The following is a 14,831-nucleotide window of genomic DNA, read 5'->3' as shown; positions in this document are numbered from 1 at the left end:
ATATAATGCCTTCCATGACAGTTTATGGAGACCATGTACAGGGCTACCCTCAAAGGAGCCAATATTGGAAGATCCACTAAGGGTGGAAGAGCCAGAACAAATTGTGTTTCATTCTGTGAGAAAAAGAGAAAAGACAAAGGTTAGAAAGTTTCTCTTGGACTTCAAGAATTATTTCGCTATTGGAAGCGAAATGGATGCCAGGGAAGTACTTCAAGGACTATCCAGATATACTTCAAGCTTATGAGGAAGTGGTTGGTTCAGATATATTTGAAGTACAAGAATATCAATGTCTTGCGATCAAGACAGATTTAAGAGGGAAGGATTGTACCCCTAGCCCTCTTCATTGTATATATATTGGACTAGAATTGATCATTATTCTGCTTATAATGGTTACTTGGACATGCTCTAGTTGGGTGGCAACAATGCCGGATAGCCTAAGGAGTAAGATTTGTATATGGATGGCAATGATGCCATCAGATGGCAACGATGCCAAAATGAGATTTGTATATGGGAGGCAATGATGCCAGATGACCCATTGGACGGCAAGATATATTGGACTTCGCAGTCGAGCGGTCGTTGCAACCAGATGGCCCAGATGACTGTATTGGATTTCGTAGTCGGGCGGGCGTTGCGACCAGATGGCCCAGATGACTGTATTGGATTTCGCAGACGGGCGGTCATTGCGACCAGATGGCCCAGATGATTGTATTGGATTTTGCAGTCGGGCGGTCATCGCGACCAGATGGCCTATTTGACTGTATTGGATTTCATAGTCGGACAGTCAATGCGACCAAATGGGCCAAATGACTATTGATGAACTCTCGGGTGGTCCTAGTGCCCAGATGGCCTTGAGGATAGTTTGAGCAGTCCTAGTGGCCAAATGGCTTAACACGGTTTCGATGAAACCAGACAGGACAATCCATGAACAGGAGGATCATTACTTGTGCATTGCATACTGACGTATGTTTGAATTTCTTTGACTTTGTGCGTTGTTTTTGATGTGTGGACAATGCTTAGATTTATGGCATGTGATAGTCCATTGGACTCCGGACTACCTGGCCAGTGCCTGGAATACCCAGTAAACGCGAATGATACATACTTGTTTGTTGACTAGCTTGTGTCTAGTTTTTGCAAGAGGTAAGTATGCATTTATTTTATCTAATACATGTGACAGGCCATGAAGATGTACCATCAAGAACAAGAACATTGGTCAAAGAAAAGGCATTGAGATGTTGCCAGATGAGTAGATGACACCACAGATATGGGGAAAGACCAAATGCACAAGCTCACCATATGGGACTAGTACCTTGAAACATATGGATGTACTTGACATACCTTGAAACATATGGATGTACCACGAACATATGGATGTACCAGGGACATATAGATGTGTTTGGAACACTTGCAATCTGCAGTTGAGGACAACTGCGATACAAGAGGGAGGGAATGTAACTATTTAGCCCTCCTAGCTCTATTTCACATGATGAAACCCATGCCCGGACACCAGACAGGTGGAAGAAGACATGGGGACAGGGTCCATAAGGTTTGATTAAGAAAAAGCACCATTCTTGGTCGAAAAGCAAGAAAAAGCAAAAAGTCAAACAAGGTTGACCGCGAGCCAAGGGCACCATTGAAAAGAGGAGACTGAGCCGTACCAAAAAGCTAAAAGCCACTTTTTCAAAAAGCAGCTCTTGGGCCAAAAAAGCAAGGCCCTGAAGCTAGAAAAGCAAAACAATAACTTTTGACTAAAGTTGAGTAATATTTTACTAATAAAAAGACCAAAAGAAAGTAAAAGGTAAAAGCAAAGCAAAAGCAAGGCTTCCCCAAGTATAAAAAGGCTTGAACTTCTCTTGTAGTACCATGAACAAGATCATTGAAGAATGAAGGAGATCGTGGAGTGTGTGTGGACATCATTATGATCATGGAGAGCTTCTTCTTCGCCATCAACACCTTCTCCAACTTGCTTTTCAGATGTACAGCCACCCCTAGACTTGTATGGACATATGCATGGGCGATATGGACGCGTGCACGGAGCCGTATGAACGCATACGGACAGAAATTTCAAAAACCCTAAAACTTCTTCATAAACCCTAAAAACTGCTTTTTGGAGGTTTTTATCGCCCAAAAACCATTAAAACACGTTTTATATCAGTTTTCTTGCCAAAAAGAGCTTTTCCATGGTTTTCTTCATTGACAAGGTTGTAGGAGTTGTGGATATTACTCATGGAACTTGGACATGAACATGGAAGTTGGACATGAACATGGAATTTGGACTAGGATCTAGACTTGGATCTGGACTTGGACTTGGATTTGGATTCATTGGATTCTGATTTGGATATTAGATTTGGTACTAGCCTGGTGAGAGATACTTGTGGGTCATTCCCATGGTGTGCTTGACATCAAAGATCTCGTGCCTTGACATCGGCATCGACTTGGATATCCTACATCGGCATATCTGTTTGTTTTGTATTTATTGATTGTATTGATCTTGGCCAGCATGCCCGTAGATTGTTCCTGAATAAGTTCCTAAAAGGGGGCCGGGCCTATTCCCCACTCAATGTGGTGTGCTGTGCAAGATCCCTATTCCCTCCTCTCTCTCTCTCTCTCCCCTCTCTATATCTCTATCTCTTGGACACGTGGTTGAGTCTGTCACGGCACGCCCCGCTGGGCTTACAATAAACCAGTGCAAATCAGCCTCAAAACAACAGCCCGGTATGGTGCCAAATCCAGCCCCGAATTCCGTGCCAAAACAGCCCCCAAAACAGAGCCTCAAATCAGCCCCAAAAGAGCTCTCAAAATTGTCCCAGATTTCTCCCAAAAACAGCCCCAAAAAGAGTAGCCAGAAGGGAGTGATGAAGAGAGAGAATAACCGGCTATACGACCAGCACTCAAGCGAGGAAGAACTGCTGTACAGCCAGCCCTCAGAGAAGAGAAAGCACGCGCTACTGCCCTGCTGTACAGCCAGCATTGAAGGACACTGAAAACACCAGTCGTCTGCTGCTGTTGTGTACAGCCACGCTCAGAAAAGCGAGAAGAACATGCTGCTGCTGCTGTACGACCAGCACATCAGAAAAGAAAGCATGCTGCTGTAGTACTGTACGGCCAGCCCATCAGAGAAGAGAAGGCATGCTGCTGCTGTACGGACAGTGTTCAGAGAAAAAGAGGGACAAGTTCCTGCTGCTGTACGGCCAACGCACCAGAGAAAGAGAAAGAGAAAGAGAGAGCATTGCTGCCCGCCAGGAGAGATGATGGCGCTTGAAGATCCTCTATGCTTTTATAAAGTCGACCAGCCCAAAAATAGTTGTGCTTTTACCCTTTTTGGCCAAAAATGGCTGAATAGCCAAAAATATCATGTTTCATGCTTTTCCCAGCTTGTTGGCCAAAATTCCTCTAGGCGCCTCCTTTTGGTCCACATAAGCATGCCCAGAAGGTGATAAATCCGGCCACACTTTAATGATGTGTGAACCTGTTGCCTTAAAAATCAAACCAACAAATAAAATCCCTTGTAGCTCATACTCTGTTGCCATCTTTCAGGCCAAAAATATGCTGGTGAATGCACACCTTGGTTCCAGTCACTGTATGAAACACCGGTCAAGACTAGTGACGGGACCAAATTGGTGACACCCCCTCCGTCTTATAAAACAATTGTCCGCAACTGTATGAACCTAGTACAAGTGGAAAAAATACCCTTCAAATATTGTAGATGGACTGCCATAATCTAATTTCCATAATTCCAGATCCACTCTAACCATAGAATACTCGTTAGAGTTGCCACTTTTCTGAATGTTCAGGGATCCATAATCCTTCCAGAAAACTTCCCAAAACACAAGTACGAAGTGAGCACCACGGTTGCTAGTCCTGAGAAAAATCACGCCATGTCAGGTTGCATCTACCATACATGTACTACAAGAAAAGCACACCATGTCAAGCTGCACAAGCCACACATGTTCTGTCATGTTAGGCTTCATACGCCACACATGTCCAGTCATGTCACACTTCATAAGCCACACATGCTCTGTCATGTTAAGCTTCATAAGCCGCACATGTTATTTTACCATGTCAGTGGGCTCACACCAGAGTCCTTCCTGGGGATCCATCCACATACATGCAAAAGGGATATGTCATGGCATGCTCGATGTGAGGAATTCTTCTCTGCAAAACTGCCAAAATAAGCACATGTTCACACAAGCCAGGGAAGCTCAACACGCACACTGTTGTCCAAGACAGCCCTGCATATCTTTCACCAACCATATAAGCGCAGAATACATGATACGGATAAATAATTCATAGTTTTGTAAGCGTCCCATACCACTAGAATCCTTGTGTAGGCAACAATTCTAGCATCCCATACTACTAGGAGCCTCCAATACACAAGACCAAAACCCTAAACTTTTCATCAAAACCATAGAGAAGCCTTTTCCAGAATCAAAATGTTTTCCAACGAAAATGTCTTTCAGAAAAAGAACTTTCCTGAAACACATCTCAAGATATACATAAGAAACACTCTCCACTTGTGTTTGCGTCAGCAAGGGAGTTCAACATGTCCGAAATTCCAAATATTGCCAAAAGAAAAGCATTAAACATAAATACTTATCTCGATAAAAAGCCTGTCGCCAATATATTTACGTACAATCAAAATTTCTGGAACGAAATCCCATACATATCGAGGAGAAAACCAAAAATTTACAACACTCAAAATAGTGTCTAAATCTCCTCCGAAACTTCGTTTTTTTTGTGGCAGGAACACTAGCTCCCAAAACAATCGGGCTGCTTTGAACAACCCGTTGGTCCATCTTCTACCAGAGGAGCTTGCATCTTCCATTCATTGTGCTCCCTCCGACGCATCTTCTGAACCATCCCTTCCCTAAAAGAATGCTTGTCTCCACCTCGAACAGTAGGTAGGTTCGAAACAAGAGCCGTCTTTCTCTTTCTCGAAGAATATATGGAAGCTTCCTCAACAACCAATAACTGATGAGGTTCAACCAACCCCAGATCCGGCTTTACCTGATACTTGACCCGTGCATCAAGGACAATATTCCCTTCCTGAAGAAGATAGTGAAAAGCCAATTTCCTGGGATTCATTTCCAACATTGACACCAATTCTAGGAAAACATTTGTAGCACTAGACTCCATAATCCTTTTGCTTTCTGTTGACAAAGCTGCCTCGTCAAAGAGTTATGATGGTCAAACTGTGCATCGAGGATCCTGATGTATTGTTCCATCATGTGTTCCTCACAACTTTGGGTCCTGTCCATAGCCATAGGATCATCTACTTAGATAGAATAGGCAAGAGGCTGCGCTTTGATACCAATGAAACCAAACCAGACCTATGCAAACAAACCCCGGAACACTCGGAACACCGACAAACAACACAATACTGAAACAATATTTAGGACGGAGTGGAAGAACCATAAACAACACTGAAAAGAGCACAGAACTGAGCCGGAACGGCCGGCCTCCCGTAGGAACTTCTTTATTCCAATGAGTAAACTGTTACAAACAAACCAAGGTGTGGGTGCAATCCTGCACCGGATTTTCCACAAACTCAGTAAATAATTGCTCAAAGATCTGGGTACCAACCAACACCATAAACCAATGCAAATCAGCCTCGAAACAACAGCCCGGTACAGTGCCACAGCCCCCAAAACGGAGCCTCAAATCATCCCCAAAAGAGCTCTCAAAACTATCCCAGATTTCTCCCAAAAACAGCCCCAAAAAGAGTGGCCAGAAGGGAGTGATGAAGAGAGAGAATAACCTGCTGTATGACCAGCACTCAACAAGCGAGGAAGAACTACTGTACAATCAGCCCTCAGAAGAGAAAACGCGCACTACTGCCCTGCTGTATGGCCAGCATTGAAGGAGACTGAAAACACCAGTCATCTGCTGCTGTTGACAGTTGTGTATGGCCAGCGCTCAGAAAAGGGAGAAGAACATGCTGCTGCTGCTGCTGCTGTACGACCAGCACATCAGAAAAGAAAGCATGCTCCTGTAGTACTGTACAGCCAGCGCATTAGAGAAGAGAAGGCATGCTGCTGTAGTACTGTACGGCCAGCGCATCAGGGAAGAGAAGTCATGCTGCTGCTGTACGGACAGCATTCAGAGAAAGAGGGGGACAAGTTTTTGCTGCTGTACGGCCAGCGCTCAGGGTAAGAGAGAGCAGGCTGCTGCTGTACGGCTAGTGCACCAAAGAAAGAGAGAGAAAGAGGACTGCTACCCGCCAGGAGAGATGATGGTGCTTGAAGATCCTCTATGCTTTTATAAAGTCGACCTAGCTGTGCTTTTCCCCTTTTTGGCCAAAAGTGGCTAAACAGCCAAAAATATCATGTTTCATGCTTTTCTTAACTTGTTGGTCAAGATTCCTCTAGGCACCTCCTTTTGGTCCACATAAGCATGTCTAGAAGGTGATAAATCCAACCACACTTTAATGATGTGTGAACCTATTGCCTTAAAAATCAAACCAACAAATAAAATCCCTTGTAGCTCATACTATGTTGCCATCTTTCAAGCCAAAATTATGCTGGTGAATGCTTTCGCTTTCTTCTGTGGAAAATCCCCGTTCACACCTTGGTTCCAGTTAGTGTGTGAAACACTGGTGAAGGGACCAAATTGGTGACAGAAGTAGAGATAAGTAAAAGAGTCACATGTACACCATGTGGACATGCTTAATCCCCAATTTTAAGCTATGATTAGGAACCTTTTGGAGCAGTAAACGGCCCAGTTTAAAGCTAGGTATTTTACCCAAGGCAATCAAAAGGAGTTGGAGGGAATTTCTAGGCAATTTGGCATTATATTGCATTTTATGCTTGTCCACTTCTGGCCAACTGTATATAGGGGAATTTAGAGAGCCTATAAAAAGGTTAGTTCATTCACTTTTGTAATAATCTGCTCTCAGGTTTGTGGGACAGGTCGTAGGAATAGGTGTTCCCTTTTTGGAGACCATGTTTGGCCAGAATCTATGTACATATTGATACATATATACAAAAAACATTGTTACAGCAACATCTCTCTCTCTTCCTCTGTTCATCTCTGCTTTTTACACATTTCTTAAAACAGACAGTTCTTCTATATGTGACATTAGGATAAGAGCCTCGATGATCCTAGTGCATCGTCATTATGCATGTCCCATCCACCCTTACTTCATCATGTAAGGATGAAATCCTCGCCAGTGACTTCACCTTGCGGTGGTGTGGACCAAGTGGTGGCATGGATGATCCCAGAGAGGTTGAATTAGTGCATGATTGGAAAACACTTAGTACATAGGTAGCTGCTTTGGGTCTAGACAAGAAAACGCAGCCAAGTGGTTCTTCAACATCAAGTACCCCGATGGAGCAAGAATGAGGGCAGCCATGGAGTGTAGAGCCCCTAGGTGGGGATCATGGGGTATGAAGCCCCCAGATGCTCAGCTCAGCCGCCATGGTACAAGAATGAGCAGAGGAACAAGGGGTTGCAAGTTTTCAAGAAGGGATCAAGCTCTTAGCCCAAGAAAAATACAGGTCTTCAGTTCAAGGAGAGGACAAGGAAAACAATGCACGTTTCGCAACGATTGGAGCAATCCAAGGTTGTGGCAGAAGGTTTTCAAGACAAGATCCACGTGGTCAAGAGTGCATCGAGTTTTGGAAGTAGGATACCAAGGATGAAGTCCACATGTAGTTAAGGGGATGATGTAAGCAGGAGGGGATGTCACATGCACAACATGTGGACATGCTTACTCCCCAGTTTTAGGCTGTGATTAGGAATCTTTTGGGACAGTAAACAGCCCAGTTTAAAGCTAGGTATTTTACCCAAAGCAATCAGAAGGAGATGGACGGAATTTCTAGGCAGTTTGGCATTATATTGCATTTTATGCTTGTCTTCAACTATATTACAGGGGTATCATCTCATCCTAAGTTTGGGATAGGTCATAGGCATAGGTGTTACCTTTTTGGAGGCCATGTTGACAAGGATCTATGTACATATTGATACATATATATAGAAAAAAGGTTACAACAACATCTCTCTCTCTTCTCTCGGTTCATCACTGCATTTTGCTCAGTTCTTAAAACATGCAGTTCTCCTGCATGTGACAAAGAGAGACTCTTTGCTTAATCTACTTCTAGTGTACAATACTGAAAAAATAAGTATTTACAATGATTGGCAAAGATCCAAAACAGATTTGAGCTGAATGATGAGCATACACTATTTCTATGCATGAACTAATGCCTACTATCCTCTCTTGTGCATGCCCTTAGTCTTGGCTCTGCATCCCCTGTCTATGAATGCTCATGAATGATGCTTGACCTCTCTTTATATGGGTATCTCTTTATATAGTAATCTTGATGATAGTTTGTATTCAGGTCAGCCAACCCTTTGAAGATCATAAAACATTTAAAAAATGTCATAGAATATGTTCATATCGTGCCCAATACTTGTTTCAACAATTGTGCCCCCAATACTTGTTCCAACCATTGGTGCGTGTCCTTGGCACCTCCAAGCACCTATAGGGTTGTCAAAACTGCTCCAACCTTCCCATATTCGGCCTCTAAACTTAATCTTTAGGTGGCTGCAAGAAATAATCAGGTCATAAAAGATCATCAAACATGTCATAGGATATGTTCCTATTGTGCCCGATACTTCTTCCAACCACTATGCCCAATACTTGTTCATATTGTGCCTGATACTTGTTCCACCCATTGGTGCGCTGCAAGAAAAAATCATGTCAAAGTGGCAGCCAATTAAGGTGTACACGGTGACATTATGAAAGCCGTTAGAGCTCTCTTTGTAGGTTCATGAAAAAGAATTGTTGGCTATAATTCATGCCTTGATCATTTGGAAACATTATCTTTTGGGGCCTACATTTACAATCAAAACCGATCACCAACGTCTTTGGTACTTTCTCACACAAACAAAGCTGTCTCACATTACCTAGTTGTTAGGACTGGTTTTTGGCCTCTTTATTCAGCTACACCACTCCAGAGTCCAAAGGAATGACCTATTGTTGTGAGCTACCACTGGTTGGCCAATTGTAGGGCTGATATGAGGACTCCATGATGCTGGCCGGACTGTTTTGAATGAGAAAAGTGGTGCCAAAGTGTAGCGCTAGGAGATTTCCACAAAATGGATGAAATTGAAATGATATACCTCTTGCTCTCAATCCAAGGAAGAGACCCAAGTGCTAGGTTTCAGCTCCAAAGCTTGAAAATGCGCTTAGTAAAATCCAACCATGTCTAGACTAAGGTGGTGAAAAAAAAGCCTAGAAGAGCTTAGTAAATCCACTCATGTCCAAAGTGATGGATAATTACTTGGGGGGAGTATTGGAAGGAGCAAATAATTATCCATCAATATGAAGAGTGAGCGGAGGTTCAAGGGATCCAAGGTTATTAGTGGAAAAACAAAGAATATGCTAGTTACATTCACCATGAAGTAAAGCCAAGGGTAGCCACTTTTTGCCTAGAATATAGGAGATGATTAGGGAGAGACTTTGGAACATTTGAATTCATTCTAAAGCCGCTTGAAGAACTCATGGATTCCTCCTTCCACCAGTCATGTACTTGAGCAAGCCTATTTACGGCCTTTGATTAATGGAGAAACTACCTTGCTTATGCTCATCATCTTGTCTTGCTCATTTCATAAGTATTAATTACTTTCTCTTAGCATTGTTGCCATACTTAATCATTATGTCTAAGCCTCGTTACTACCCACCATAGCATGCCAATGCCATAATTCAACATGGTATCAGAGATTAGATCCATTACCTAATCCACCACTTGTCATCTCTCTAATCCCCTCATTACCTTATCTTTTTAAGCTTTTTCACTAATGTCTCACTGCCCCCTGCTGGAAATCAGCTGAGAGCTCCATCTACAAGGCACCGTTAGCTCAAATCCTTCAAGAGGCAAGTTCAGCACCTCTAGGTGCTTCTAGCCCTCAGCTCATGATGCCTGCAATGCACGTCTTGGCCCTGATCATCGACCTGCAAACTGATGCCGTCGTTATTAGGGGAAATCATACATTCTCCTTCCACAAGGAAAATCAGTCCTCAAGGGGCTGCGCCCGGGGGTTATCAAGCATAAGGAACACACCTATGACCTTCAATTCATGCAAAAACTCATTCTAGGGTGTGTTCTGGACTGTACGACCTGCGCCACCAACAAAGGAGATTTGAGCTCATTTGCAAGCTTTGGAGCTGAAACCTAGCACGTGGGTCTCTTCCCTGGATTGAGAGCAAGAGGTATATCAATTCAATTTCAACCATTTTGTAGAAATCTCCTCGTGTCACGCTTTGACACCACTTTTCTCAACACCCCCCTTGGTGCCAACTTGTCCACTTTTTCTTAGCTCAGAGGTTGAACTTTTGCCCCTACTCGGCAAGAATTTCCAACAAACCTCAACTATAAAAAAAAAACATTTGTAAACCATAAGATGCATCAGGGATGACTTGGAGCAATCAAGCTTGCTAGTTACAGTCCTATAAGAACCTCCACCTCTGAGATTGAGAGAATCCCCCACAGCAGTTGTATCTATTTGGTTTTCTAATAGCTTTTGCTTCTCTCTCCAAGTTCAATTGTATTTGATATTGTGTTACCACTTTTGCTCCTCTATTTTGCATCTGTACACAACCCTACAAACATGGTGGTTAAGGACAATAAGCATGCTGCGTACAATACAAGTCATGAAAGTCTCGATAGAGGAAAAGTACCTTAAGTAACTAGGCTACTTTTTTTTCATGCACATGCTTATAACGATATACTATCTTTGAGGTAATCTTGAAGCTCATGAATACATGGTACATCCCAGATGCCCATTGATTTGAGGCATGAGATTGCAAAATCCAATGATCTCAACATCAGAAACTTTTTATTACAACTCCAAATGGAACGTTTAGTGCCGTATGTATTGTACAGAATGTGGAGCTAAGTACTAACGCCTCCAAATTGCACCAACCTGCACATTTGGATTGCTGATTTTCTGGCTGGCAATTTTCAAAGATGATCAGGTCTCATTTATTAGTACTGATAAGTATCTCACACACATGGATCACAGCTCAAAAAAATCATTTTCTCATTAAACTCTTATATACCTGCTTGGGGGATAGAAGTACTCGATATGATTTGAGCAGCTCAGAGCCGAGCTGGCCCCCACTTTTGGAGTTGATGAACACTAGTACAGGGCATTTTGGGGCTCTGTTATCGAGTGCCACTGTGGCATTCGAATCGATCTTCCCAAAAATGTGGTCGGGAATCTTCATGTCTAAGATGAACTCTGGGTTTGGATCTCCCATTTTTGAATCTGCCATTAAGATAAATCTTAGTTAGTGCCAATGTTCACATAAAACCTCTTAATTATATCCAATGGAACTGCAAAACGGCCCTGCAATTTCATTTTTTTAAGTACTCATTTCAAGGGTTGATTGATTTGTAACCTTTCAAGATGTAACATGCAGCGTATAATAAATGAATACTACGAAAATCTCTTTATATATATATATATGTATGTATATGTATATATACATGTATATGTATATATACATGTATATGTATATATACATATACATGTATACATATATAAACATGTATATATATGTGTACATATGTATACATGTATATACATGTATACATATGTATACATGTATATACATGTACACATATATATACATGTATATATATATATGTATATGTACATGTATATGTATGTATACATGTATATGTACATGTATATATATGTATACATATCTATACATGTATACATATGTATACATGTATATATGTAGATGTCTACATATGTATACATGTATACATATGTGTACATGTATACATGTACATGTATTATATACATGTACATGTATATATACATGTATACACATGTATACATGTAGATACATACATACATACATACATACATACATACATATATATATATATATATACAGTTCTTTCTCATTAGAGTTTTAATTGCAAGCATTTTAGACATACACGACTAATCTTTAAAAATGTGACATTCTCTCACTATGTAGAGCAAGCATGCAGCACTCTCTCTCTCTCTTTCCATATATTATGCTGTCCAAAACTATCCATCAGAGATTTCAAAAAAAAACGATAAAATCTTATCAAGCTGTAGCAACACCCAAAAATACCACAGCTATCACATCGATAATTAAATTAATTTTCATCTTTAATTTTCACAGCTCAATTAGCAGCAAATTTGAATTAATTTTTCCCCCCCTTACGAGAAGAGAAGAGCCAGGAGGGAAGCTTTCCTTTGGCGGCGCGAGAGGAGGGCGTTGGATCTGCTTTTGAACGAAATTTGCAAGCCGTTTTCTCTGTGCTCGATCTGTGAAGAAAAAACGAGGGATCTCAAATATAAATGGGAAGAATTTACAAAATGGATAGAAGAAAATAGCACTTAAGAAGCTTACCTTTAAATGCGACTCTGTTGTTTTCTGGAGCTGAATGAGAGGCACGAGAGGTCAAAATGCTATTTTTATTCAGGGTCTCGCCTGTGTGTTCCAGAACCCCGACCCACGGGGAGCATCAATGATTGCAAATGTGACCCACGCTTTTTCTCATCCCAATACCTTTCCTTTATTTTTAGCTGTAAGAACCTATCTTGCAAGAGAAACACACGCTGCGAAGGTGAAGGAGCCACAGGGCTCTTAATCTCGTGCGTGTGAGAGAGAGAGAGAGAGAGTGTGTGTGTGAGAGTGAATGGTTTGTGCAATATGATAATGTGTCACCTTTTAAAGCATTGGTCATTAAAGGGACATCACCACTGTTAATGTTTTGATGGGTACATATTCCTTCTTGTTGGGTACTTTAATGGTGGACTTTCAAAACATTAAGAACAAAAGTGATTTTTGAATAAGAAAATAGGGGGGGAATCTAGGGATTAGCTTTAGATTATAGAATCTTTAAAGGAATTAAGGTAGAACCGTTCGGCCCCGGTTGCTCTATCCTTAATTTAGTCTTCTGTTGTGCTTTCTCTTTTAATAAGGAGTAGGGGTCTCACATATATCTTCGACTAATCTAGTTCTACAAGGTCTTTGAATCTGGATAGCGTTATGAACTAAACCATCAATATTGACTTTTTTTAAGTTCACATAGATCTTGATATCTATGAATAGTTCTTTCAATTGTTAGTTGTCCTAGTTTTCTTAACATGACTTTTACTATTTTACTCGTTATTTTGTGTAAGCTACTATAATAAGAGCTCGTAATATAAAGTCCACCATCATTTATGACATGTAAAAATCTATTACATTGTTCTAGTACTTTTGTATGTCAAGCTTATATCACGAGGAAGCCTACTTATAAGGCTAAACAAATGTATAATTCTTAAAACTAGGAATGGGGGGCTCCTCAAGTCACTCACTTCTAAGTGGCCAGGTGGAAAAAGGCTTATTAAAAATATAAGGCACTTTAAAGGCAATGGCATTCCATAGGTTACATGATTAACTTATCTCCTCCTCCTTCTTCTTCTTCTTCTTTGAATTCAATTATCATCTTGGGTCTATTTTGATATTACTTTAAACAAGTGGCAACACTTTTAAGCCATATTTTTTGTACCGCACAATGTGTTGTATGTAAAAGTATAATGGGAAATTTCGAGCTTACGACTTGTGTAATGCCAAAAGATAGTCTAATACCAAGATTACAACTCATGTAATGCCAGTAATGTACAATTATACTAGGAAATTAGCTTAGACTAATTTATTAGGCCCTTGGACATTATTTGGGTGGTCGGGCATTGTATAAATGAATCTTGTATATAAGACATTTTTACTAATGAGAAAACACATAATCCTATTCTCACAATTGAATTTGAGTCTTCTTGTTGTTGTAATTGAAGCTACTTGTATGCTTTCTCTTCTTCTTCTTTGTTGCATGCATACTCATTAGGCCCTCGGACACTATTTAGGCAGTCGGGCATTGTATAATGAATCTAGTTTATTAGACATTTTGCTAATGAGAAAACACATAATCCCATTCTCACAATTGAGTTTGAGTCTTCTTGTTGTTGTGATTGAAGTTGCTTGTATGCTTTCTCTTCTTCTTCTTTGTTGCATGAAATGTCCCAGCATATTGGACCCCTTGTACTATAAAGATTTCTTTGTTTAACCTAGCATGAGTGTTGGCTCTATAACTTCTTCTTTTTTGCTGTCTTTCTTCTCTATTTTGGACTTTGTATGAAGGTCATTTCCCATTCAGAGTCAATTGAATTTTCACTATTTCTCTCTCTTTATGACTCAGATGGAATCATTTTGGTTTCAATTGTAGCTTGTAAGGTTATTATTTTAGTTTTGAGTCTCTCTGCACTACAAGTTTCATAGCCTTCATTGGAAGAGATTTCATTCGAGTCTTGGTCCTTGTATTCCCAATTTTTTTTTACATCTAAGGGTAGAGTCTCAACATTCATCATGTTCAAGGATATCAGCCTTTGATAGTTCTTCTCCCTTAGGTGTGAGCCATGTGGTTTCTGTATTCCCCCATTTTTCAATAGTTAAAACTAAGTGTTCCCATTCCACGTCGTTAGACATATCCACCATTCTTGGTAAAATATTCATATAGAAAGACTCTTTCCCTACATTTATGGGCTCCTTAAAAGTTTAGCAATATCCTAATGGAGCTGAATGGATTATGGTGTTTGAGCAAGTATCAAAGATAGCTTTGCTGCTTAAAAGATGCATGCAAATAGTGAAGAGATCCACACTAATGAGTGACTCAAGTAAACATGGTTTTTAGACCAGTCATGTACCATTTGAGCTTCTGTCTCATGAAAGACCAACCTAAGATCATATCATAGGTTGTAAGTTGTTTGGAAAAATCCATAATGATAAACATATGCCTAATATGGTGTCC

The 14,831-nt window shown here is 40.8% G+C and overlaps 1 protein-coding gene across 2 annotated transcripts in view; it reads right to left on the bottom strand.

Annotated features, from left to right (window-relative positions):
• Positions 1–12,737, bottom strand: part of LOC147635132 (diacylglycerol kinase 1-like) — a 91,639-nt gene extending 78,902 nt beyond the window's left edge. For both annotated transcript variants that reach the window (XM_086804426.1, XM_086804427.1), the window contains exons 1-3: positions 12,392–12,737; positions 12,203–12,306; positions 11,057–11,265 (exon numbers count right to left, since the gene is read on the bottom strand). In XM_086804426.1, the coding sequence (XP_086660552.1) occupies positions 11,057–11,257 (201 nt within the window). In that variant the 5' untranslated portion in view covers positions 11,258–11,265; positions 12,203–12,306; positions 12,392–12,737. The remainder of the gene's footprint in view (positions 1–11,056; positions 11,266–12,202; positions 12,307–12,391) is intronic.
• Positions 12,738–14,831: the final 2,094 nt, after the last annotated feature.

The sequence above is a fragment of the Cibotium barometz genome, chromosome 10 (assembly GCF_041138505.1).
Source record: "Cibotium barometz isolate CiBa-2024 chromosome 10, ASM4113850v1, whole genome shotgun sequence".
In the NCBI taxonomy this organism is placed as follows: domain Eukaryota; kingdom Viridiplantae; phylum Streptophyta; class Polypodiopsida; order Cyatheales; family Cibotiaceae; genus Cibotium; species Cibotium barometz.
Note: the sequence above shows the minus strand (reverse complement) of the source record. Positions and strands in the feature narration are given on the sequence as shown.